Below are 25,019 nucleotides of genomic sequence, written 5' to 3' on the forward strand. Positions count from 1 at the left end.
CAGGGTGAGAGAAAAACTGGGGTTTAAATACAATCCCCAGATTTCCTGTGTGCAAACTTTATCCTGATCCTGTATTTTTGTGTTTCTCGTGGCTAAGGCAGCTGTGGCGCAGCAGAGGAGTCTCTGATCACCTCGCCTTTGGCCAAGTGCCCTGGTATCCTGGCTTTATGTGGAACATTGCCCATCAAAGTCTCAATATTTCTCCCACTTTGATTCCCAGGAGTTATGGAAAAATTGAAATGCAAGGCAGCATCCCCACTGCCATCCGCTGCGTCCCTTGGCGTCGCAGGCGAATGTCTCAGCGTGAGGGTGATGCGGTGCTTGGATTCATTAGGATGAGAGTTTTCGGGGTGATGACCTGTAAATGATTACAAGGCTCCCACGGCATAATTGCAGGGGATCCTTTTTTTTTTTTTCCCTCTGCCTCTGGACATAAGTAGCACCTACTGATTACACAGAGTGAGTAACGACTGATCCCCTGAAGTCTGTCTGCTCCAGTCAAAGGATAAGTGCTTCTCACAGGGAGTTGTTCTTTCAGGGTGATTTGACGTGTCTGTTGGGAGAGGAAGGGGATTTGGGGTGTTTCTGTGGGGCAGTAGTCCTTCCTCCTCCATTCCCATCACAGAGCTCCTTTCTCCCTGCTCCTGTACCAGTCGATGGCTCCCTGGCTGATGTTCCTCCGTGGGTGGCAGTGGAGTTTTTCATCCCAAGTGAAACCCGCTGGTGCCGTCCCTGACCTTTGCTGTGTCCTGCAGGTGATGGTCAGAACCTGGTGACGGAGGACGTGACGGTGGTGGAGGGGGACGTGGCCACCATCAGCTGCCGTGTCAAGAACAGCGACGACTCAGTGATCCAGCTGCTGAACCCCAACAGGCAGACCATCTATTTCAGAGATTTCAGGCGTAAGTTTACGGTTCCTCCCGTGACTCCTGTGCCTCGCTTGCGCTCGGGGCGCGGCTTTTGCTGAGATCTCTCCTGTTTGTGCAATGCTGGGCGCTTACAGTTCAGCTGGTTCTGTGGAGGTAGGTGAGATAGACAGTCATAATCTTCTCCTTAATGGAAAACTTCACAGTCCCCTCGAAAAGTCAGAGCATCTTACTTTGCAATGGGAATTGATTGTTGTAATTCAGGGCGAATTGCAATTGAGTGCCGAATATTTAGCTGACACAAACAAATTGAACAGGGCAACATCAAGACAGCGCAGTGTTCTCAGGGGTAATCTCTTCAGGCCAAAAACTGAAAATTTCAGGACAATCTCAGCTGCTTTATACCCAAACTGAAGTCTCTCATCACTTGCATGTCCGGTGGATACGTCTGTCCTGTGGTGGCTGCAGTGAGACGCTTTAAACGGTCTGTGTTAGTGTCACTGTGGGGACACAGCTGTGCTCTCTGCCCAGGAAACAACAGGACAAGAAACAAAGTTTAAATTCTTTCCTCATTCCTTCCTCATTCAGGCTGTCCCGAATGCCTGCAGTCAGTGATGGGGCTGTGCAGACACCATACACATTTTACCTACACGTCCCTAAGCCACCTGGTAATAAAACCACATCCTAAGATTTGGCACTGTGCCCGGTGATTTGCTCATGTTGATTATTTAAAATTATCTGAGAAGCAAAAGATTTTATAGGTCCAGCTTCAAGGTAGGAAGCAGGATGGAAGCTAAACCGGGAGCCCAGGGGTGCTCGCCTCGATGTGCTGCTGTCTGTGGGGGCCTTTGGGACCGTGGGTGGCGGGAAGGGGACGTTGCCTCTCTCCATGCAGTCACCCGGGCTGTGCTTGCCCCGCAGCGCTGAAGGACAGCAGGTTCCAGCTGGTGAACTTTTCCAACAGCGAGCTGCGAGTGTCCCTGACGAACGTGTCCGTCTCTGATGAGGGGAGGTACTTCTGCCAGCTCTACACCGACCCGCCCCAGGAGATCTACACCACCATCACGGTGCTCGGTACGGGCGGGGCGGCGCTCGCGGGGAGCCCCGCGGTCCTGGGCGGCTCCGGGAGAGCTCCAGCCGCCCGCAGAGGGGTTTGGAGGAGGGATTTGAGCCCTGAGTGCTGATGGCCGGGCACGTGTGGCCACGGGGGTGACGTGCTGGCAGTGCCAGCAGCTCCTCCTGCCAGTTCGAGCGGTTCCTGCCGATTAGCAGCAGCTTTTAAGGCTCTGTTAATGGGAGAACCTGAATCAGGGAGGGTGACTTAATGTAAGATCCCGCTTGCTGATTAGTTTAAATCTTCCTTCCTTTGCTTAATGAGATTTGGGTCTTAGGTTTTTATGCGTTGTTAAGTGATGTTTATAAGCAGTTTTACTCCAGCTATTACAGTTTTATCAACACCTTCAAAGTTTCCATGCACTTTCCGGCGCTCACAGGCACGGGAAGCTCTTCCAGCTCCTGCCTCTAATCGTGCACAGGCAAAAACAGTTCTCTGGATTTAATTTCACTGCTGGCAATGCTGAGAAGGTGTTTGAAATGAGAATACCTGTTTCATTCACCTCTAAGCCAGCACCGCATATCTTTCACGTGGGAGACATAACGCAGGTTTTTGTTAGGTTTTTCTAAGCATGAATCGTGCTTTGGAGCTGAGGGAAAAGCCTGTTTTCTTGCCTTGTACTTCAGTTGTTTTTGAGAAGCCTTTGTGGCATGGCCAGTGCCTGTGCAGCCTTTCCCCCACACCCACAAAGGAGGTGCTTTCTTGTCACCTTGGTCGTGTACTCTGGTCAAACCTCAGCTCAGATAGCAGGCAGGGGTGAGGGAGATTTTTTAGTAGAAGATGAAGGAGGGATACTTGCATGGAGAGACTGGGCACTGTGGCGCCAGGGATGGCTTGTCTTGCCTGTCTTTTCTATTATTGGCTCCCTAATTAGGGGAGCTAATGAGCCAGGGCGGAGGAGTGGTGCTCTGTGTTGGCATGGGCTGGTCCTCCCAGGAACTCGTTCCCCACCAGAAACCTCGTGGCCATCACCCAGCCTTTGATAGATCAGAAGTTGTGTCAGAGACTGATTTTGCTGGCCTGCCTCTGATGCTGCCAGCTGGGGAGGGCAGAGGGAGGTGCTGGCACGTCCCCCCCTTTGCAGCCGGCGTTCGGAGGGAGCTGCACATTTGCTTCAGCGCTTCCATGTCTTCTGTGACACAATATGTAGATTTATTCATGCTTAATTGGAACATGTGAAAGTCTCAAATATGTAGCCCGTTCTGTTCTTTTTAGAGAGAAGCCACAAGTGACTAATTAGTCCATTTGATCATCTGGATGGTATTTATACATATTTGTTCTTCATTAGCTTGAAGACCTGTGAGTCACATCTGAACCATGCAGTTGCTTAATCACATTGATCAGAGCAAAGTTGAGTTTCCTTTGAAAGTTCTGGGAGTTTCTGAAGCCTTGACTCTGCCTGTGACTCTCGCTGTTCACTTTTTCCTGGGATTTGCCTTGCTGCTGGTGCCTTCATGGGAGAGAGATTCCCTTGTTCCCATGTCTTAATTTTTAAGCTCATTTGTCCCATTTCTGGGCCTTGCTGCAGTGGTTGTTACCCATGAAGTTACAGCCTGTTTCTCAGTATTACTGGATTATTTTTCTTTGGGTACAGTCTTCCAGCTTTGTGTTTTGGGAGACCCCTGGTCTAGGGAAGATGTGTGCCTGGGCAGAGCAGCAGATCTCCACCCCAAAGGATGTGGCACTTATGGCTGGGTGCAGAGCCGGCTCCCTCCTCTCTTTGGGTCGGTTTGTGGGGGTGTGATGGGAGGCAGGGCTGTTCCCAAGGGATGGTGTTCTGCTCCAGGCTCGTGCTCAGTGGCTTTTCGAGCGTCTTAAATGAGGTTGATGTTTGCTGGCCTGCTTCCATGCTCACGGCTGAGCCTTGGAGCTGAACAGCAGGAGAGAAAAATTGCCGTGGAGGTTAGAGACTTGGTAAGTAATGCAGTGCCAAGTGTCAGCTTTTGTGTTTCCTCTCCTTGTCAGAGAAGTCAGGAAATGTGCACGGAGTCAAGCTGGATTTTTAAATAGCAGCACACACCCGAGTAGCACAGGAGGCTGCGGCTCTCCCTGGAACGGTGCCTGCTTGGGAGAGGGAACAGAAAGCTACAACCCTGATAAGTAATAATTTGTGAGACTGCGGTGATTATTAGGTGGAGAGTGAAAGTGCTCACTCCAATTACTGCAAAACCACCTATCAAAGGGTTTGATTGATTGAAAGATCAAATAAACCCTGGTTGCTTGTTTCCTTCAGTAGATTTTACAGGTTTTCCTCAAGGTTTTGTCTCGCGTTAGAGATCAAAAGATGTTTTTTCTCATCTGGTGCGTGTTGTGTTGTGTTCCCATTGCAGTCCCGCCGCGCAATTTGGTAATTGATATCGAGAAAGAAACGGCCGTGGAGGGAGAGGAGATCGAGCTGAACTGCACCGCCATGGCCAGCAGACCAGCCACCACCATCAGATGGTTCAAAGGCAACAAGGAGCTCACCGGTAGATGTGTCCTCTCCGTCCCTTGCTTTGTTCAGGGAGCTGAAGTGATTTATGTAACGCTGGGTGTTTGTTCTCTGCTGCCAGTTTAAGGGGAAAAAAAAAAAAAGAAAAAAAAGTACAGTGAGCTTCTTTGAGCGCCAGCTGAGAAACAAAGGACTGTGTGGGCAGACAGATTATTCCCTAACGCAGGGGGCTGAACTCCATTTGGTCCTCTGCCTACCTGCCAGCCTCGAGTGCCGGGTTCTGGAGTCCTGCTGTAACTGCAGGTGACCTTGAGGAGCCCAGAGCTGTGCGCTGAATTCATTTCTGCGTGGCTTGTGTAGCTTTCTGCCCTGTTTTAGGTACGAGAGGGATTGTCTGCGCTTTGGGCTGTAAAGATTTGCAATTCACCTTCACGTCTAGCTCCCTTGTTTGTGGAGCACTTTCCCTGTGTTCAGTTGAATATTCATCTAGGATGGGTTTCTCCGACTCCCTGAAGTCTTGTGGCTCCCAGTACTTGCACATTCAAGTCACTGACTCTGATTGCATGTGACACGCTGTTAGTTTAAGTCTGCCTGTAGATGTGAGCTTGGTTGACAACACCTTTGTGCTTTACCCACTCTGAGACACTGACAGACTCTCTGCAGAAGTCCAGACTCATTACTTCAAACCCACCCCCCTGCAAGGACAGGATAAAATCCTCTCTTTAAGCCCAACACTTCAGAGCATTTGAGCAGGCCGCATGCTGGGAGGATGCTGATACAGGTGGGATGCAAAGCTGCTGCCTGGTGAAGTGGTGCCCTGCTGAGTCCCAGCGCAGGGAGTTACTGATCCCATTCTGGTTCCCCTCCCTGTACCAGGGGGCAGCAGGACAAAGTAAGTGTTTGTCCTTTTCTGCCTGACCTGTCCAGCTTCTTGACTGAGTTTTCTTGTGTTAGCAGTCAAATCCCAGCTTTGTGTTCTCTGGGAAGGATGCTGAGCTTCATGTAATATCACCTCACCCTGCTCAGTCTTCAGATTTTTTTTTTTAATGGAGCAGGGACTGAAACACTTGGCTGTGATTTTGTGAATGACAGGAAGTGTGGCTTTGCCCATGGGAAAGCTTTTCCTCCAAATATCAAGGGGTGTCTGCGTGTGTCACCTGTTTCACTCTCATATATTACACAGCAATATTTGGTGTCTGGAAGAGCTCTGCTACAGAAGGTACTCTTAGCATTTTGCCTGTGAATTCTTAAATAAAAAGGCACAGATCAGAGTGGAGCTGCGCTGTCAGCAGGTGCTTGCTGAGTTCCTGGAAAAATCCTTTTTCCCCTGTCTTGTCTTGTCTCGCTTTGTCTTGTCTCCCTGCTCGTTTCCATCACAGCATCCCTCAGGCAGCCGATCCGGAGCTGGGCTCCTCCCCTCAAACAGAGCACTGCCGAATGCTCCCGCCTAGCCATACTACTTCTAATTAATTCAATCTGTTAAATCGCTTTTGTAGCTAATGGTTGCTTCAGGAGTTGGGAGGGGGTTCGTAGCTCGTTGTTTTAAGAGTTCGGGGATCTGGGGGCGGTGTTACTCGTTGCGGTAACATCGCGCTGGAACCTGGCGGAGAGGAGGACGGGACGGGTGTCCAGAGGGAACGTGGGCAGGAGGGAGGTAGCCTGGCTGCAGGGGTGCTCCAGCCTGTCCTCACTCCCCTCTCTGTGTTCCCTGGCCCAGGCAAGTCGGAGGTGGAGCGGTGGTCCGACATGTACACGGTGACCAGCCAGCTCCTGCTGAAGGTGGGGCGGGAGGACGATGGGGTCCCTGTCATCTGCCTGGTGGATCACCCTGCGGTCAAAGACTTGCAGACACAGCGTTACCTGGAAGTTATGTGTGAGTAGCAGAACCTTTAATTCTCTTAATACATAAAATTCTGTGCTTGGGAGCTCAGGAACCATTCCCCACGTGTTAAAATTCCAACGTCTGTGAGGATTTATATCCTGTTACATACAGATCATAATCACAATGTAAGGTAACACTTCGTGGATGAAGCCACGGCTTTCCCAGCCCTCTGTGATACCATAAATACTTTGTTCTCTGATGAAATAACTCTCTGTACATAGAATTTACATCAAAGGTTTCTGACCAGGCTTTTTAATTGTCAGAACAGATTAAATCAGAGTATTTTTCTTCTAGCAACCTCCTTATCTCTGAAAAGTGCTTCTCTGCTCCCCCTACAAAGCAACTGGCCACCGTGGCAAGTTTACTGGCAAAAACTGGGTGTTCTTCAAGAGAAACCCGGCGTTGTGCACTGAGCACTCAGCAGACAGCATGGACTGGATTTGTACATCAGGGTGTGGAGCTCTGTGGAGTCTGTAGTAGCAGCACTGATTGAAGCCAGCCTGTTTCCTGTGCTCCTGACATGTTGGTTGTTAATAATGCATCTCACCTCCCTTAGGAGCTGCTCCGCTGTACATGACAGCAGCAAGCAGGTACCTGGAAACATCTGTGGTCCCAAGCGCACCTGGTGGAAATTTTGGAGCTGTGTACACGCATCCCTAAGTTCAGAAACATCTCCCAAAAGCAAAGTGGGATGGTCCCTACAGCGAGGCCGTGTGCTTGGAAAACCGGGCCCCGAGACAATTCAAAGTCCTTGTTTTTGTAGGGCCCCTTCAACTACCTCACATTGAAAGGAAGAGAGGAAGTTTTGAATTAATTTATTTCATCTGCTTCATTATGTAGTTTCATTATGAACATCTTGGTTACAATTCTCATATCTCTGAAACTAGCGGGAAGTAATGTTCCTGTAATGAGGAAAACAGGAATGATCAGATACTGCCTAAATTGACAGATACGAGATTTCTTGTGACTGTGCTAATGTGTAATTCATTTATGCAAACTTAATGTCCATTAACATTTCTTGTAGAGCTCCATTAGCTTTAATAATACATTAGCACCTTTGTGAGGCTTGATCAAATACTTAACGGGGAAGAGCAAAAAATGCCATCTTCCCTGTTGTGTGAGGGGATTGGAACTCGCTGGGTTGAAAGGGCGTTGGACAACCTTGAGGCTTCCTTTCAGAAGTCTCTCTGGAATGCTGCTGATTTGATGGAATAGGAGAGAGCCAGTGTTTCAGGGAAAAAAAAGCTAACATTTTTTCTCCTTCAAATAAATCTATTTTCCTTGGCCACTTTGGTTTGCAGCCTTAGGGGGTGCCCAGGAGATGAGGGTAAAGCACCCCTAAATCACAGTTCTTTGTTCAGCTCCTGCACAGGTTTCTGCCCTTATTGCTGATTTTTGCATCTCCTTGGGCTGTTCCAGAGCTGTTTGTGGGAATGGGGCACGGAGCCTCCTCGGGAGGGAATGGGGATGAGCAGGAGAACGGAGTTCAGACTGATTTGGTTTTATGTTCTGCATTAAACTCTGAGCTTGTTAAAAGTAATTATGTTCAATGTGGGGACTTGACCCCGTTAGCCCAGTCTGTTCCTTGAGTGGGCAGCAGCAAATGGCCAGAGAGGAGCCCCGGCCCAAGAACTTGTCCTGCCTTGTGACCTTGTGGCTCCAGGACTGGATGGGCTGGAGCACAGCCAGACACCTGCATTTCGTACCTGCTGCAGGGCTTTAGCTTAAGGAAAAGGCAGTTTCAGAGCAAGTTCTTACCCTTGAGCTTCTCCTGTCTGATGATGATGATTTGTTGGCCAGTGGGAGAGCGTGGGCAGGAGGAAGAGCCTCTTGTCCTTGCACCCAGGCGTCTCCGTCAGTGTTCCCGTGGAGCTCGGCCCTGGGGGGAGCTGGGGCTCCTGCACTGACACCTTCTCTGTTGATTTTAGATGTGGAATGTGCAGCAGAGGATGCTTCTCCAGCTCCTGTCCGTGCCTGCCGCTGTCCGTGGCGTGTCCTTGCAGGCTCCCAGGTCTCTGCTGCAGTGACACCCGGAATTCCCTGCTCATCCCGTGGGGATGTAGCTGCTTTCCCTGCAGTTACCCGGGCTGCGTGTTCCGCTCCCTGCTCTGACATCCTCTCCCCACAAATCCTGCCCGCTCCCCTCACGGCACAGTGGATCCGCCCCTTCAGAACATCAGCAGGGCACAAGAAAATGTTTTTCTCAGCAGATGTATTTCTCTGCACTTAATGTATCCAACTGGAGCATGAAATGTGTTGGGGAAGGACAGGAGGATGATGGATGGAGCCTGTTCGGATAATGAGGTATTTTTTGTCTGACTAAATTTCAGAATAGGGAGATATTTTTTTGCGAGATGCAGCTCAAAAGTTGTGAGGTTTGTTTTCCAAGAAAAAAGCAGAAAGCAGCGATGCTGGGTGTTAACTTGCCCTACTCTTGGAGTAAGCCATTTGTTGCACATCTGCCCGCAGTGAAGTTTGAGGTGAATGCTTTCACGTGGCTGTAGGGTGTGTTACTGGAAAGAAATCTCTGCAAACAAGCAGCGTGGCGTGTGTGAAACCCTCCCCTAACACTCCTCAGAAGCAGAGCAGGCTCGGACCAAGAGTGGCCGCAGCACTTCCATGCCTGAGGAGCATCGGCAGCCCTGAGCCGTGGCACGGGGGTGGAAACGTCCCCGGCTCCGCTGCTCCTTCTGTGCCTCGGATCCCTCAGTGAGCGATGGGAGACCGGCGCGTTGGGTGTAATTTTAGAAAGGAAATGAAGCAACAAAATGCATTAAAATATCATTAAGGAGCTGAATGGAACCAGATATTCCGGGAGACGTGCGACTTGAGCCCTTGTGGTGCGTTTGCTGCTCTCACTACGTGATGCTGGAAGTGAGCGTCAGAGCCTGGATTTTGGCCTTTTCTCTGGGCTGAATTTTTGTCCTTTTTCTGAAGTTATAATTAACTGCACATTCATTTTTGTAATACCTACACCTGCACCTTGAAAGCCTGCCCCAGTGGAGTCTTGTTGCAGCCTCTGCTGTTGCGATAGGAGAACTTCTTTTGCCCAATTATGTTTAAAATCGGCCACATACGTTTGCTGCAGCATCTCCAGTAATCCTTACGTTTCTGCCCAGTACAAATATTAATTGCATAGTTTGCAGTGAAGTTATTAACATCAATGTAATTTATCATCTGGAGATCGCTAAAAGCGAATAAATGAGTTGTTTTGTTCAGCAAGGTGTTGACCCCTTCAGAAACTTTGATTTAAAGCTATTTTTCTTCTTTTAGTGAATATGAAAAGCACCACAATCAGCCGAGTGTTCAGTTATTTGATTTTCTGGGGCATTAGCCACTCTTGTTTGTGACATTTCCCAGTTGGGTGCTCGTTTGTGAGCTCATTAATAAGGTTTTCTCGGAGGAATGTTGTTGGGAGCACGGAGCGTGTGGGGCGGCCGGGGCTCTGCCATTTGCAGGCATTAAGCAGCAGAGTGTGCTTAAATATTAAAAGAGAAGTGTTTATCCCCAAAATGCCTGTCGGGCCCTGGCATTCCTTTTCCCGCAATAAGCAAAATGATTAAATTGCTTTTGTTAAGGGTGAATTTTGCAGTCGTGTTTGGGGTTGACAGGCTCTTCCAGACAAGCTGTGATCTGCCAGTCCTGCTCATTCCTTATTTTAGACACGAGATCTATTTATTGAATAGATTTCTGTATTTTGGCTGAAAATCAGCAGTGCAGCCTCTCGTCCTTGTCAGAGGTGAGGAGCAGGCAGGGGATTGCCAGGCTGGGCTGGCTCTGACGCAGAGTGCATTCCTGATGAGCGACCCCACTGGATTTTGGAATTAAGGTGGCTGTTGTTTACACCTGAGGGTCAGTGTTAACTTTTCTGACTTCTTTCAGTGTTGAAAAACACATTTTTCCTGCTCTTCCCAGAGTGAGATCAGAGACTCCCACGAGGCAGTTTTTTGAGCAGCTCTCTTGGGCACAGAAGAGGGCAGGGATGAGGAGCTGGATGAAGCAATGCCCACCTGCAGGGAGATGTGTGCAGCATTATCTGGGAAATGCTGAGCCTGGATGTACCTACAGTGGGCAGGAACACGGCTTGGCCCGCGGATCCTGCTCCCAGGGATGCCATCTGGTGCCAGGTTTGCCAAGAGGTGCGTCAGCAGTTCCTGCAGAGATCAGAAAACTGATTTTAAACTTGGACCCGGCACCTCCTCGCCTGGCAGAGGCCAGAGCCTGCTCGGCTGAATCTCTGGCAGAGTCCACGTTGCCGGCTTCTCTGTTGGCTGGGGTCTGGCGCTGCCAAAAACACCACGTGTGGCTTTCCCAGCGCTTGGGAAGAAGCCTTTTGGCTGTCTCCAGCCTCAGCTGGGAGCGTGTCCCCTGGGAAGGCTGGGCTGGGTTGTTGCTGTGGTGGTCAGCGAGGGTCCCGTGGCCGAGCCCTGCGGCACCCCGGGCGCACCGGGAGCCGCGCTCGCCAAATCCGCCTGGCGCGGGCTGTGGGGCAGGGAGCTCGCCCGCCTTCCAGGTCGTGGGCTGGCCTGATGGAAGGAAAGGGCTGGAAATAATAGGCTTAGGCTTTTGTAAGGCCCCGAACTCGGTGTAATGTTTTATCTCGGCTGATTAATGACATCTAAGCATTATCGATGAAGTGCGTGTTTAAATGGATTAAGAAATCACTAACTGGCAGATCTCAAAGGATAGTCATTAGGGAGTAATCAGCAGCGCTGGTATTTTTAGAGGGAACGCAGGGGCTGGGGTGCTTGGCCTGATGCTGTTCAGTTGAAGCATTTGAAGTTCTTAAAAAGTCACTGTTAATAATCTTTGCTGATGGCACAAAAATGGGGCGAGCGGCTAAAAAAGGAAGAACTGGGACAAATGCGGAATAACTGGAGTGGTTTGGTGAGTTCCCAAGCACGGAGCTTGAGAGCTGTGAAAGTCAATGGGTGCAGGCTTTGGTGGCCTCTGGCATACTGAGGGGAGGGGAAGGTTTTGGGGTGCGTGGTCCCTCTGGGGGCTGCAGTCCCCAGCAGACCCCGGTGCACGGGCACACGCCGTGCCTGTTGTGAGAGAAATCTCATCAAATGCAGAATGGCTTTGTAATAAGTTTTTCAAATTGGCTGCTGCTGCAGTGTAACCTTTAGATGACTGGTATTTAACCTTGTATATCACTCTGAGCTTTTGAATGAATTTAGCTTAATAAAGGTGCCTTATTAAATTACGAGGCTGGTTTTTTTAGGCCGCTGGAAAGAGGCATAGTAGGAAATAGCTGTGGGTTGTTGGGTCTAATTGGCTGCCACGGAGCACAAAGGGCCTCGGGTGCACAGATGCAAGTGTTTATTTTTATGTAGCAATCCAGTGTTGCGATGTTATGAAGTTCCAAGTTGAGGATTTCAGGGTACTGGAATGCGCTTGGTAGTGAAAGCTGCCACTTCTTACCTCGTGTCCTGTGTTACCATCCTGTGTCACCACCACCCCACGTTACGGAGCACAGACATCACTGCTGGCACGTGTCCCTTGTGGCAGGGCGGTGGCAAAGGGCTGGAGCCATCAGTGCTCTGTCCGTGTGCACTGCTAAATGTCACAGGAGCCGGGCTCAGGGTCCCACAGCGCTTGGCATTTCACAGACCTGCACTCAGAGTCCATAATCTGCAGGAAATACACTGACTTGGTGTGAGGCAGGGGGTGAGAAGTAGGATTTGAGATTGTCTAAAGGCACATCCTTAAACAAAGGGAAGAAGACACCACTGCTCCTTCAGATTCTTGAGTGAAATTTTTTTTGCATGCCATGAGCCTGATGCCTGTCACTTCTCTGGAGCATCCAGTGACCCCTCTGAATCCTCCAGGCTCGGGTACATTTTCCAGAGTGTCCTCTGTAACTCCCAGCCTGCTGACAAGTCCTTTGCTCTGGTGACTCCCTTGGGAAGCTCTTGGCTTCAGCAGTGCCGGCACATGTGCTGATAAACCCAGATTTCCCTCTCTGCTGACAGTGCCTGGATCCAAATGGGACGTGTCCACTTCGCTGCTGTCGCTGGTTTAATGAAGCCCATGGGGCTGGAGAGTGGCGGTGGAAGGGCTCCCCCAGCTCGGAGGGAGCTCATGGAGTTGGCAGTTTGTTCTCAGTACGGTGAACCTGGGTGTATTCCTCCTGATTTCCATAAGTAATTGTCATTAGTAAACAGCTCATTAGGAACACTAAACTCACCTAATGGAAGGGGGATGCAGCAGGAGAGGCAAGCAGCAAAAGGAGGTGTTTCAGTCCCTGTGTGCCGAGTAAACTGGGCTGGGAAGGTTTCCTGCTCCTTCCGCAGCACGGATAGAAGCACCATCCCTGCTCCTGGCACGGGCTGGTGGTGCTGCCACAAGGCACATCAGAAATGGGAGCAGATGGCTGTGGGGGTGGCAGTTGTGGACGGGCGTGGTGAGCGCAGTGCCGAGGATGTGACGGGTGGTTTATTTGCTGCATAACACCGGGATGAACTTGTCCTCCCGTGCTCCTTGTGCAGAGCTATTGCCACGCCGGGGCTCGAGTGCGTTTCCGAAGCTGCCCCATTTCCCGTGGGACTGGGACTTGTCCCCTCAGCCGGTGACACCCCAGAGCACTGCCGTCCCACAGGGCTGCCACTGCCCCCAGCCCACAAGGGCACCCAGGTTCCAGAGCTGCAGGAAGCATCTGCAACAGGGATTAGTTGATGAAATGTTGTGGTAGAGTCATCTCGGGAGAGGATTTACTTGTGTAGCTTATTCCATTACCAAAAATTATGAGAGTTTAAATTGGTTAAATCCTGACACGTGGGGTTTTTTGCTCCTAATCTCTATTATTCCATAGGAGGCATGTTAATGAGTTAAACACAGTTAATAAAATGCAGCCAGCCAATATTTTGGGTAGCAGTTACTCTCAAAGGAAATAGAAACATTTAAATGGTTTCAACCTTTATGCATACTGATTTTTTTTCATTCCTTTGTTCCTTACAGTTGAGTAAATTCCTGAAAAATATCTATGGCTTAATGGCACTCGTAGCCTTGAATTGATTTCCTGCGCTGATAATGTTTTAGCTACAGCTCAGATTGCATTTTTAATCTCTGTTTCAGTCTTGGGAGGTAATGAATTTTTTAATTGTGGACTCTAGGTTTGTGGTTCGGCGCTTTTTTTCCTGCAGGGTCTTACTGAAGTGTTTTTGAGCTGGCTCCCTAACTATCCATGCTTTAATTCTCTGTTTATTGTAGGATTTAGAGGCGCTTCGTCGGGACGAAATACAGCCTCCTGTTGTTTACACAGGGGCAGCGGTGGCTGTGCTCTGTTTGTGTCTCTAACGAGCATCTCTTGTCCAGCCCGGCGCGTTAACACCCGTGGACTGCGGGGGCCGTGGTGCGGGAATCGCTGACGCGCCACAAAGCCCTTCCATCCCGGGCACCGCGCGTCTCCCGCTTCCCCTCAGCGCGGAGGCAAACGAGTTCTCTCAGCTCGAGCGGGCTCAGGGGCGAGCTGTGCGGCGCCAGCCCCTTCCCGGGCAGCGCGGTGCGGCGGCGGGGTGCGCGGTGCCGCCAGCCCCTCCTGCTGCTGCTGCCGGCACCGAGCGGGCGAGGGGGAGCGCGGGGCGCCGCCCGGGGCTCACAGAGCCGTGTTTTGTGTCCCGCAGATAAGCCTCAAGTGCGCGTTTCTCAGAATTACCCCTTGCAAGGCCTGACGAGAGAAGGGGAGCCGCTGGAGCTGACGTGCACAGCCTTTGGAAAGCCACAGTAAGTTGGACCCTTCCCAGGGATGGCCCAGGGTGGCCGGTGGTGACGGGACGTTGCGTGGCCAATGTCGCCGTTGCCGTTCTCTGCTGTGGAGACAATGTCCCAGAGCGAAGGACAGAGATGCTTCCTGCACCCGAACGTCTGCTGGCCACTGAAGACATCTGGTTTGATTTGCATTTATTCCTGTGCACCTAATGGCCGAGGGATTTCCACTGGAAGAGCTCCTAGGAGAGCTCTTCCTGGCCACTGTGCAGCAGCCTTTGGGTGCAGAGGGGAAAGGCTCCCAACTGGACATCTCTTCCCCCAGGGAATGGCTCGGGTGGCGTTAATCTGCAGTCAGTCTTGGGTTTGGTTAATCTGCAAAAGCAAGGTCAGGGGCTGCGGCTGTGGCCCCAGGAGGTGCCGGTGTGTGGACGCCAGCCTGGCACCGCAGCACCGAGCCCCAGGGGAAGTGGGGTGATCCCCAGGTAAGGCAGTCTGTCCTTCTGCTCATACTGTCTGATGGTTTTCCTCCCCCTTGGTGCCCCGTGTGGTTTTTATAGAATACCAGTTCTATTCTCTCTCCTCTTCTTGCCAGGCCCTTGAGGCTTTCTTAGGCAGTTGAAGAAATTTATGCATCAGGAAAATCCTGGCGAGGGAGGGTAGATTTTCTCACACTTTCATTGCTGTTCTAATTTAAGTTTTGTCGGCTTTATTTTTTTTTTTTTTCAAAATACTTTCTCCTCCACTTGGATTTATGGCTGTCAAATATTTACTATCCTCCTTTATTTTCATCATGTCCATAAGATTTCTGCAAACATCCCTGAGATCTGTCAGCGCCTCCTTGGCAGAGTGCCCAGAGCTGGGGCGTGAGGAGCTGGACCCCGTCCAGCTCGGCGTTGTGCGCAGGGCAGGCACCCGGCGCCGGGGAGGCTCAGGCTGCCCTCATCCTCCCTGGTAGCCTACATCCCCTTCCACAGTATTTTCTCGATTCCCATAGTACTTGCTCGATTCCCAGTTCCCAGTTTGTTCTGTTCGGCACGAGGCCAATCCCTTCCCTGAGCATCAGAGGCTGGCACGTCCCTGCTGAATTCCGTTTAGTAGCTATTCCCTGCTCAGAGCCTGCCAAGCCCCTTTGCATTCCCGCTCCCCTGGTACCTGCAGTGCCTCCCATTTGCTATCAACTGGGAATCTAATGAACAGGCTTCTCTACATTTTTTCCTTGCAGGCTATGAGTAAGACATCCCCATGTTAAATAGGACAGACACATCTCCCTGGCAGCTTGCCGCTGCACGATGCGTGGTGCTGGTGATGTGCTGGGAATTGGCTTCTCTAGGTCACTTCACCTGGCTCTCCCGAAGCTAAGGAAAACACAGAGTCAGATAATGAGCTGGGTTTGGCTCCATCTTTTTAGGACAAAGAGGTTTCATGAAATCTTTTACAGAGGGTTTTAGATGAAGGGGGAGGTTTCTCCAGTTAAGCGAAGTAATTTCTCTGCAAAATTTGGCAACATAAATACTGGGGGGAAGGAAGCTCAGAGGGAAAAAAGACCAGAGAGGAGAACTTTCTATTTGGTAGTAATACAGATATTTTGTTAGATTAGACACAACCCCCTAAAACTATGACAGGAGTGAGAAGATGCTGCAATGGTCACTTGTGGGGCATCCAGGGACACACTTCTCTGAGCAGCGGCTGCTGTGTCGTGTACCAGCTGGGAAACCTGGGCACTCCACAGCACAGAGAGCCCTTGAAAAACTGTAGCCAGGAGCATTCAAACCCTTCCCACCCATACTGAAGTTAAACTGCATTTGGGCTCTCTCAGGAGCTTCTGCTGCCCACACCGTGGCTCGTGTGCCAATGCCATGGCAGCGGGGGACAGAACACCAAGCCCGTGTCCAAAACCAGTCAGCCAGAGCCCAGCTGAGTTTGCTTGGTGCTGGATCCATCCAGTAGCATGGCTGGGATGGTGAAGGATCAGGACCTTCTGCATCATGGCTGTCACGTACTGTTTGGAAAAAAAGGGAAAAGCCTGAGCCGTGGGATACCTCTGGCAACATGAAGTCCCAGTTGCCAGCTGTGGAGCCAGGCAGGCTGAGAAATGCTGTGCTGCAGGAAGCTCCCCTTTAAGAGGAGTTGAGTGGTTTGAAGGATGCTGGAATTTTCTTGCTGAGAAAGAGCTGATCTGTCCCCTCACTGCTGCTTTAAGACATAATAGATGCTAAACACCCTCACAAACTCAAAAGACACCCCCCACCAAAGCCCTTCAGAGCTTCCAGTCTTTACCAGCTCTAACAAACCAGGCTCCTTTCATTCCCTGAATGGTGCAGACCCCCTGCCCACGTGGGTTCCATCAGTGTGGGGTGCAGGAAGGGGCTGGGGGGCAGGAGGAGGGCTGGAACTCCCTCAGCGCACAGCACGGCCCCTGCTGAGGTCACCAGGTCCCTGGCAGCTTGTGGAAGGGTTCAAACTTGACAAAACCTTGCTTGTTCTGCTGTCCAGCTCTGCCCTCAGAGCACCCCGTGGATGAACACTGAGTCTGTAGCCTCAGAGCTTTCAGGTTTGCTGAGTAAGCGAATGATTAACCACTAATGAACTTTCTTCCTGCTTGCATTAGTGTTTTCAGAAAATTTAAGCTCTGGATACAGTTTCCTGTTGGGTTAAGATAAATTTAAATTGAGGAAGCCCGACAGCATCTGGGCTTGAGTAGTGCAAAAAAAAGTATGTGTTGTTTCTTTACAGTTTTTCTTGGTTTGGGCTTTCTGTCTGTGGATGAACTTTTGAAGATGCCATCTTGACCATAGGAAAATAGTAATGTGACTGTTTCTTTTTCTCCCTCCTCTGTAGGCCTACGGACATGAGGTGGTTAAGAGTAGATGATGAGATGCCTCAACACGTTGTAGTGTCTGGTTCAAACCTTCTCATTAGTAACCTAAACAAAACAGATAATGGTACATACCGCTGTGAGGCTTCCAACGCGGTGGGGAAATCACATGCGGATTACATGCTGTTTGTATACGGTACGTGAGAAAAACCACCGTTCTTCTAGACTCGTTTACCCGTAATTGCAACATGCCCTGCTCGGAAAGCTGTGACAGAACTTAACATTTGCTCAATGCCCGATTTGCAGGCAGCTCCTGACGCCCCGACGCCGTGCTGGGCTGGGGTAGGGGCTGGGAGAGCACTGGGGCGCTGCTGGGGCTCTCGGTGCCTGTCCCGGCTCTGGGGAGCTCCCACCCCGTGCTGCCGGGTGAAACCTAAGGAAAAGCCAGAGCAGGGGCGGGGGGAGAACTGTGCAGTTCTCCTCAGACTTCTCAATTATTTATTGTCCTTCTGGTAATGCCTCCTCCAGTGGCCTGAGCAATGGTCCGAGGGGCTCTGAGCCTTTCACTAGCAAGTTAATCAGCCAGCATCCCCAGACAATTACAAACCAGTAAATAAACTGGAGGGATGATACGCCTTCAGCCTGTCTGTGGGGCTGGGCAGGCACTAAAACATGCCTCAGCATCTTTTAAAGCACTGTTAAGTACCTGCTTTAATTCTTCATTTCCTCTGGGTCACTTTGGCATTGCTGTAAACCTCATGCTCCTGCCATGAGGTGCTGCATGGAATGGAGATTCAGGAGGCACTTGCAGAGCCATCCCCCAGTTGGGCTGTTCCTTGGGCTGCCTATTTAAACTTTCTCTGTGAAGGGCCATTGTGCGTGGCTGGGCTGAGTTCCTGGTGGGTCTTGGTCTTTTCTGACCTGAACGATGCTATGGTTCCACTCAGATGGGACAGGAACGTGCTTTGAAGTTTGTTCCGTGCACAGCTGCCTGAAGCTGTGCAGTCTGAGCTCTCTGGTAGTTGCTCTGATCCAGTCAAAGAGTGGAGAACCCCCCACATCTCTCCAAATGCCACCTCTGCAGGAGTGATTTTAAGTCCAGTCTTACAAACTCACCTAAAGACTCAAGGTAGTGACAGCTTTGAGCTTATACAAAACTCGTGTACCCCCATTATATAGGTAGTTTTTCTCGTGCCTCTCACTCCACAAGACTCCAGTTTACAAAATGAAGTCAGATATGCATTTATGATTGGTAATTTGCATGTTCACAGTATAAAAAAACCCTTTTGTTTACATCAGAGATGAAAAACAATCAATGCTGCAGAGAGCAAAGCAGTTGGAATAGGACACAGGCAGTTCCCCAGGAGATGGCAATCATGGAAGCTGCTGCCACAAAGCAGCTGTGGGGCAGGTGTAGTTCTGTGCACCCATCCTGGGCCAGGGCAGGGCTCGGGGAACGTCCCCAGCGTTACTGACCTGAGGTTTGGAGCTCGTGGGAAGTCTCACACAATTCTCTCACTCTGCATTTTGGATGTGAGCGAGAACAGACAGCGCAGAACTTCCTTGGGTTTGCTTCCCCTTGGGATTAAATCCCCAGGAGCAGACCCAAGATAGCACTACTTGGAAGGAGATCCCAGGGGATGGAGATCTGTGGGTTCCAGCTTAGGCATCTGGCAGATGTGTCGCCCATGTAGAGGAAGGCTGCTTGTGGGCGGAGGAGGCTTTTACACACCCCATCATCTCCAGTTCCTGCACGTTTGGGAGCAGCCTGCCAGGTTCTGCCACTCTGGGCAGCGCAAGGAATCCTTTTAACCCTTGATTTAAAAGGGAGAAGGGAGTGGTTGGGCTGTGGCCATCAGCTGAAGCCTCCTGGCGCAGAGCGCGGCTGGAGCTGCTGCTGCGGGGAGGTTCAGCAGGGGGTCTCACCCCGCTCAGGGCTGGAGCACTGACACCTCTGACCCTTCTTTCACCACCAAAAGCAGCCAATTCCCCGGCAGCTCGGGGCTCTGTGTCCGTGCAGCCACGTCTGCGTGGGCGCGGCGGGGGCAGGACGTGCCTCGCGCTGTGCCCGCTGGCGGCGCAGAGCTCCCCAGGCCGCGCTGGGGCGGGAGCTGGGGGGCTGCAGGCACGGAGCAGGGGCTGGCACAGCCCCAGGAGAGGCAGCGTTCGGGCAGTCCCAGTCCACAGGGACGTCTCTGCAGGTCAAGGCTTTGACGTGGCTTCCAGCAGCTGAGCTGTGCCCGACCTTCCCAGCTGCCCACGTGGGATGGGGACGTATAATCACCTTGACACACTGGAAACGTGCTCATTTCCAAAATCCATTTTATGCTTTTCCTCCCTGTGAGCGTGGGCAGATAGATTTCTAGAAACTTCCAGCTCCATTAGCACTCCAGCTGGTTTTTTGCTGGTTTTTGGCGGTTTTTTTGGGGTTTTTTTTTGGTTTTTGATTTTCTGGAGGAAGAGCCCGTGCCACAGCCAGTCCCGGGCTGGTCAGTGTGAGTCTGGGGGCCCTTGCCCCAGTGCTGCTGTGCCTCAGCTGGGAGGGTCCCCCCTGCTCCCAGGGAGATGGGTGGGTCAGGAGCGAGAGAAAAGCACAGGGACTGGGATCCTTGGGATGCAGAGGAAAGACAGTGACTGCTCATAGCACAGCGAACCATGAGGTGATGCTCCTTAACTCTTGGGAAGTTGGGTGGAACATAATAAAGGTGCAGTATATAATTAAAGTTCAGATATCTTAATTAGGGGATCCAAGGGAGCTCGCTCAGAGATAAAAGAGTAGCAGATGTATTAGTGAGGAGCAGCTGACGTGCTACGGAGGAAACCTGAAATCAAAAGCCCATGAAAGGTTTCATGCTCTATTATTGCCGAATGAATCCGTAGTTCAAAGTCTTTCTGACTACTTAGCGCATTCAGTTTGATCATCTGGGCATTGATACATATTTTTTCTTTTACATCTTCTCATATCTACCTTCTCCTGCCCGATAGTTTGATAAGGATGTGTCCCTGTGTGTAACATCAATCCCGTGACGAGCAGCAGGGTTTGAATCTCAACAGGTCCAGTCCATCTGAGAAATGGTCACAGAGAGAAACATCTCATTAACGATGCCCTAGCAGCAAAAACAAGATGAAATTGTCAGAAAAATATTGACTTTTTTTTTTTTTTAATTAAAAGATCTTGGTGGAATTCCTCATACCTGGAAATTGACATTCAGCAATGATGTTGTCGTTTCTCTGTATTCCTTACCACCTTTGAAGTAGTTTTTAACATCCTGCTGCCGTGTGTTTATAGATGAAGGGCAGTGAGGTTCACGGCCCTGGGAAGACAGTGAGATCTGCTCGTGTGCTGCTAATGCTCAGGCTGTGAAGCACAGCAGGGCCCCCACACAACCCTCCCACCCGGGTTTGCAAATGTATCCCTAGACAGCCACCGAAGCACCGCTGTGTCTCTCCTTGTATGTGCAAACTGGTCTTTTTGTTGTGGAAAGCGTGCAGTTTATTTTCCTTATGCCTCTCCCATTCCATTTCTCTCTCTCATTGACTAATTTATGCTGGGTTTTATTTATTTTTTTTAGCACTGTAGAAGGCAGAAAGGGTGGGGAGAGGCTGGGGCCAGGTTCTCCGGCCGGAGTAGGCGAGGGCGGGGGACCTGGCCCCGCTGTCCCTGCAGCTGCTGGGCTCTCCCCTGGGATTTAGCCAAGGAAGGGCCCCAACCCCCGCGCTGCTTCTTAGCATCCTTGTTTTCCTCTGATCACGATTGACCGCTGTTGTGTTCTGCTTGTTTTTTTTTCTTAATTTGCTTTTATATTATTTTTCCTTTTTATATTTTATCCAGATCCCCCCACAACTATCCCTCCTCCCACAACAACCACCACCACTACCACCACCATCCCTACCACCATCACAGGTATGGTACCTTCATAACCATTGGAAATGTCCTGAATGTTTATTGTCTTTTATGTATATAAACAGAGCGTGAAGCCTGGGGAAAAACAACAAACCAATCACTTGCAGTATTTTTTATTTTTTCCCCCTCGAATACACCCACCCACAGCACGAGCCCTGGTCCGGCAGTTTGACGTGTCAGACGGTCCTTGCCGTGGGTGTGAGTGTTCCTGAAACCTGGGAATTGTCATGGCAGGAAAAGTGATTAATTCAGTTACTGGTGGCCAACACTGGGTACTTCAAGCACAGGGTGCCAACAGCCTTAGAGCTCCCCTAGCACGGGCAGTGGTTTCAGCCTCCATCCCGTCAGGATCAATTTCTGAGCAGTTTGTAGAAAGTTTCGTCTTTGGCAATTCAATTTGCCTGATGTGACTCAAGGTGTTTTTTCTCGTGCCAAGGTGTTGATCTTTCTCTGTGTTAAGTTTCTCCCTCACTCTCCCAGAAAAGGGAATTCCACCAGTCATTTTTATTGAGTGAGTGCCATCCATAGGCCCCTTCTTGAGGAGCTGCCTTTCAGCTTGTGAGATTTTCCATGACTTGCGAGAAAAGATGAATAAAAACAACCAGCGAGATCATGACACCTCTCTCTGACACATCCTCATACCTCCTCACAGACCTGACTCATCAGGAAAACCCTTCTGATTTATTTGTAACCATTTGCATTGTCATTTCTCTGACCTTCCCTATTCCAACCGCTGCTTTTGCTTTTGCTTGCTGCTTTTTGTGGGGTTGGTTTTTTTGAGGTTTTTTTTTTTTTGAGGCAGAGGTGACAAACGGCAGGTGAGGATGGACCATTGAATAGCTAATGGCACAACGTTTACTGTTGCTGTAAACCACCCCTCGTGTAAATGCCTTCACGTTTTATTTGCTTTTGTGACGCTGCTCAGCTGACTCTCACCACCCTGCCCAGGGCATTTCGTGGCTTCTTTTCCTTTCGAGGTTTTTGCACCCAAGCCAGGCCCCGCTGGCACGGACACGAAGCCTCTCTCCCAACGTGCCTTACCACGCTCCGGCGGCCAGCATCGCCCTGCCAGCCCTCGCCGTGCTCTGCTTCCTCCTGCAGGTGCTTACCGGTAACCCCAGCTCCACACACCCACCTTGGGCTGCTCTGCCGTCATCGCTCTCCCTTTTCTTCCGAGGTTTTGATTTCTAGACTTAACCCGCTTTCCTTTCAGAGGAGGTTTGAAGCTTTCTCAAAGCCTCCCTAAGAGCTGTTGGCAGAGAAGCTCGGCCGTGTGTCCCACAGGCTGTACCTGGACGTGCTCACGGGTTTCTCTGTTTGACAGTAATCGCTCGTGCTTTCAGTGAATTTTGGAAGGCTAAAAGGAACCATGTGTCTTGATGCTTGGATAACCCCTTCAGTTAATCTTGGTGCCTGCAAACCTTAATGACTGTCCTTTTTCTGGGAACTGGGTTGTTATCAGCCTGTCACTTTAGGGATCGCCCCGGCACTGCTTTCCAAAGCCTGTGCTGTCCTCGCTTGTCCTCACCGGCTGGTTCCTGTCAGGTTCCACAGGAGTGGTTGGTTCTTTCCAATAAGCAGCAGTTTGGTTGTTTGCTGTCCTGCTGCAAGTGCTGCAGCTCATCTGTGGATGCTCAGTAGCCTTTGGGCTTTCATTCATAGTTTTCCAGCTTTTTTGTATTAAAAATAAGGAGGGGAGGGAGGTGATTCTTGCAGTCGGAAATGGCCGTGTCATCAGCCTGGCAGAGGTCCCTTGGGGTAAGGAGCACGTGGCTGTCCAGCGTTGTTCTCTCACCTTCGTTTGCAGTGGTGGAGGCTCTCAGACTCTGGTGGCGGAACCCAGCGGGTCTCCATTGCCTTCTTGATGCTTTTCTGTGTTGGCTTTGAACTGCTGAGGAGGCTGGAAAAGTAATGAAAATGTGATATTGCTTCCTGATTTCCAGCAGTTCCTGCTCACAGTTTGTCGGAAGAAGATTTGCTAATGCTGATAAGAGAAATTGTTATTTTCTTCCCTGGCACTGAGTCTTCTTGACATGTGTCTTACCATCCTCTGCCCATGTTCAGTGTGCTTTTCCCACCCAGAGCAGCCGAGGCTTCTCCTCCCTCAGTCGTGCAGAGATGTGCGTGTGTGTCCTCTCCAGTCAGTGCTCAGGAGCATGGAGCCACACCAACTTCTGCCCTTCAGTATTTAAGAGACTTTGTGGCTGGAAAAAATCAGGTGAAATTAACGTAATCTCTGGAATTACATAGCAGAGTAGTGTTGGACTGCTTTTCAAAGCCTTGAGGGACACCTGACACCTTCGTTCCCGTCCTCACCCAAATGCTCCGCATTCTTCCCGTCTGACAGAGGAAAGGTGGGAGCCAGCAGGGTGTTCTCTGAGCTGCTGGCAGTCCAGGCATCTGGAGCCAGCCCAGTGGAATCCAATCCTTAGGATGAGGTGGGCTTGAAATCTGTTTTATTTTGCTTTTCGACCCCTACTTTTAGTATAACCCTGACCTAGTTCGTGTCCTCTGGAACCATGGAGTAGTTCTGAAAAACAATTGCCTTGCTTTAATTGAATAAAACATGGGGAGAGAGGCTGCACTGAAGCAGTTTCTAACAGGTGACCCTAGAATATTCTGCCCTTGGAGTTGTCCTTTTGATTTATTGGTTCAGGGAGTTTCTGGGGGAACTCTTGGAAAGCTGACCTGATGCTTTCTCCAGCGAAGGACAAGCTGAGCAGTGGTGAAGTTTCCAGATACCATGACCTTTAGAGCCTTCCCTCTGTCACTTTAGTGTAGGTGCTTGAAAAGATTTCCAGCATGACAGCTTGATCTTTTCCACGTATCCTCCAACAGCATTGATATTCCGGCCATCCTTTGGTGTTTCAGCCGTTATCGCTGCCGAGCCCTTTTTTTATCAGTTAAATTGTCCTTGTGGCTTTCTTCATTAAGATGTACAATACGATACAGCAGAGCAAGCAGCATCATTTGAATTACCCTGGAGTCGCTCCTTGAAGTGCTGGGCTTGGGCAGCTGTTGTTTCCTGGGAAATAAAGGTCCTTAATCACAGCCCGGCCTCATCTCGGGGCGTTCGCCTGCCTTTCCCAGCCTCCTCGCTGCCGCCCGCCTCCCAGGATCCAGGGCGTCATTCGCAGGTGCACATCTGCATTTCCCACGCTTTCTCCGCAGGTGGAATTGCACGGGTGTCTTGGCAGGCAGCAGTTCTGGTGAAGACCTGGGGGTGACAGACACGTGCAGGTTGCCGGCGTTGCCAGCCCCGCAGCGGATGCTGCTGACTCTGCAAAGGCGCTGCTCTCCATCCTTTGCAGCAGGCTGGGGGCTCCCGCTGTCCTCCCTGGAATGCCCATTTAGAGCGAATTTGCAGTCCCGCTGGTCCCTCGGAGTAGCAGCTGTGGGTGTGTGTGTATTTCAGGGAGCTGTAACATCGCAGGCAGTGGTTTTCACTTGAGAATCCCCAGGGGTGCTCCAGCCCCCCCAGTGAGTGCCTGTGGAAAACACTGAGCCCGTCCTGTGGAAACAGCTCTGAGTTCCTTCCTGAGGCTCGGGATTTGTACAAGCAGGAGCAAGCTGTCTTTGGTTTGGAGCTGTGCAGGAGCCAGTGAGCTCCAAAGCAGGAGCTGAGGATGGATGCTGGGTTGGAATATCAGCTGTTGAGCAGGGACACAGGGTGCTGGAACTCTCCTGTCACCCACGGGGCAGGCACTGTCTCCTGGGAAGCACACCTTTGTGTCATCCCAGCTGCCTTAAAAATAACAGCACATGGAAATGTGAACTCGGTGAGCAAAAATAGTGTTGCAGGTTTTCAGAGCGTTTCATGTGCCAAAAAACTTCCTCAAAACAAGAAAAATTATTTTATTCTCAGTAGGAGTTTGTCCTTTCCTAATTACAGGCAGTGGTGTGAAAAGCTGCAGTTGCAGGGGGTTATTCCAGCAGCAATCCCAGTGGCTGGGGGGCAGGAAGAATGCAGTGCCAGTCATCCTTTTCTCAGATTTCCTTGCAGTGGGTTTGTGGGAGGCAGCGTCCTGGCAGGACCGTGACATGGGCTCAGGCACGGCCACTTCTGCCTGGGTCTGCTGCAGGTGCTGAGAGGGAATTTAATGGTAAAAACACATTTTCTCCCCAGCCAGCTCAGAGTGGTCAGCTTCAGCTCGGCTGTCTGGGCTCTCTTGCAGTCTCTGGCTTTTCGGGGGATGTGGAGATGCCCACACTGCCAGCGGGAGATGGGCACATCAGCAGGAGCAGCCAGGGCTCCCAGTTTGCTCTCAGCATTCCCAGTCTGCTGTCGAGCTGTAAC

At 50.7% G+C, this 25,019-nt stretch overlaps 1 protein-coding gene across 8 annotated transcripts in view; it reads left to right on the plus strand.

Annotated features, from left to right (window-relative positions):
• CADM1 (cell adhesion molecule 1) overlaps positions 1-25,019 on the plus strand; it is a 135,089-nt gene that overhangs the window by 89,580 nt on the left and 20,490 nt on the right. For 4 of the 8 annotated variants that reach the window (XM_040085001.1, XM_040085003.1, XM_040085005.1 and 1 more), the window contains exons 2-8: positions 756-902; positions 1,788-1,940; positions 4,311-4,448; positions 6,129-6,284; positions 13,919-14,018; positions 16,842-17,014; positions 20,651-20,722. In XM_040085001.1, coding sequence (XP_039940935.1) covers positions 756-902; positions 1,788-1,940; positions 4,311-4,448; positions 6,129-6,284; positions 13,919-14,018; positions 16,842-17,014; positions 20,651-20,722 — 939 coding nt within the window. The remainder of the gene's footprint in view (positions 1-755; positions 903-1,787; positions 1,941-4,310; positions 4,449-6,128; positions 6,285-13,918; positions 14,019-16,841; positions 17,015-20,650; positions 20,723-25,019) is intronic. The other 4 variants (XM_040085002.1, XM_040085006.1, XM_040085009.1 and 1 more) reach the window with 1 other exon arrangement.

The sequence above is a fragment of the Hirundo rustica genome, chromosome 23 (assembly GCF_015227805.2).
Source record: "Hirundo rustica isolate bHirRus1 chromosome 23, bHirRus1.pri.v3, whole genome shotgun sequence".
In the NCBI taxonomy this organism is placed as follows: domain Eukaryota; kingdom Metazoa; phylum Chordata; class Aves; order Passeriformes; family Hirundinidae; genus Hirundo; species Hirundo rustica.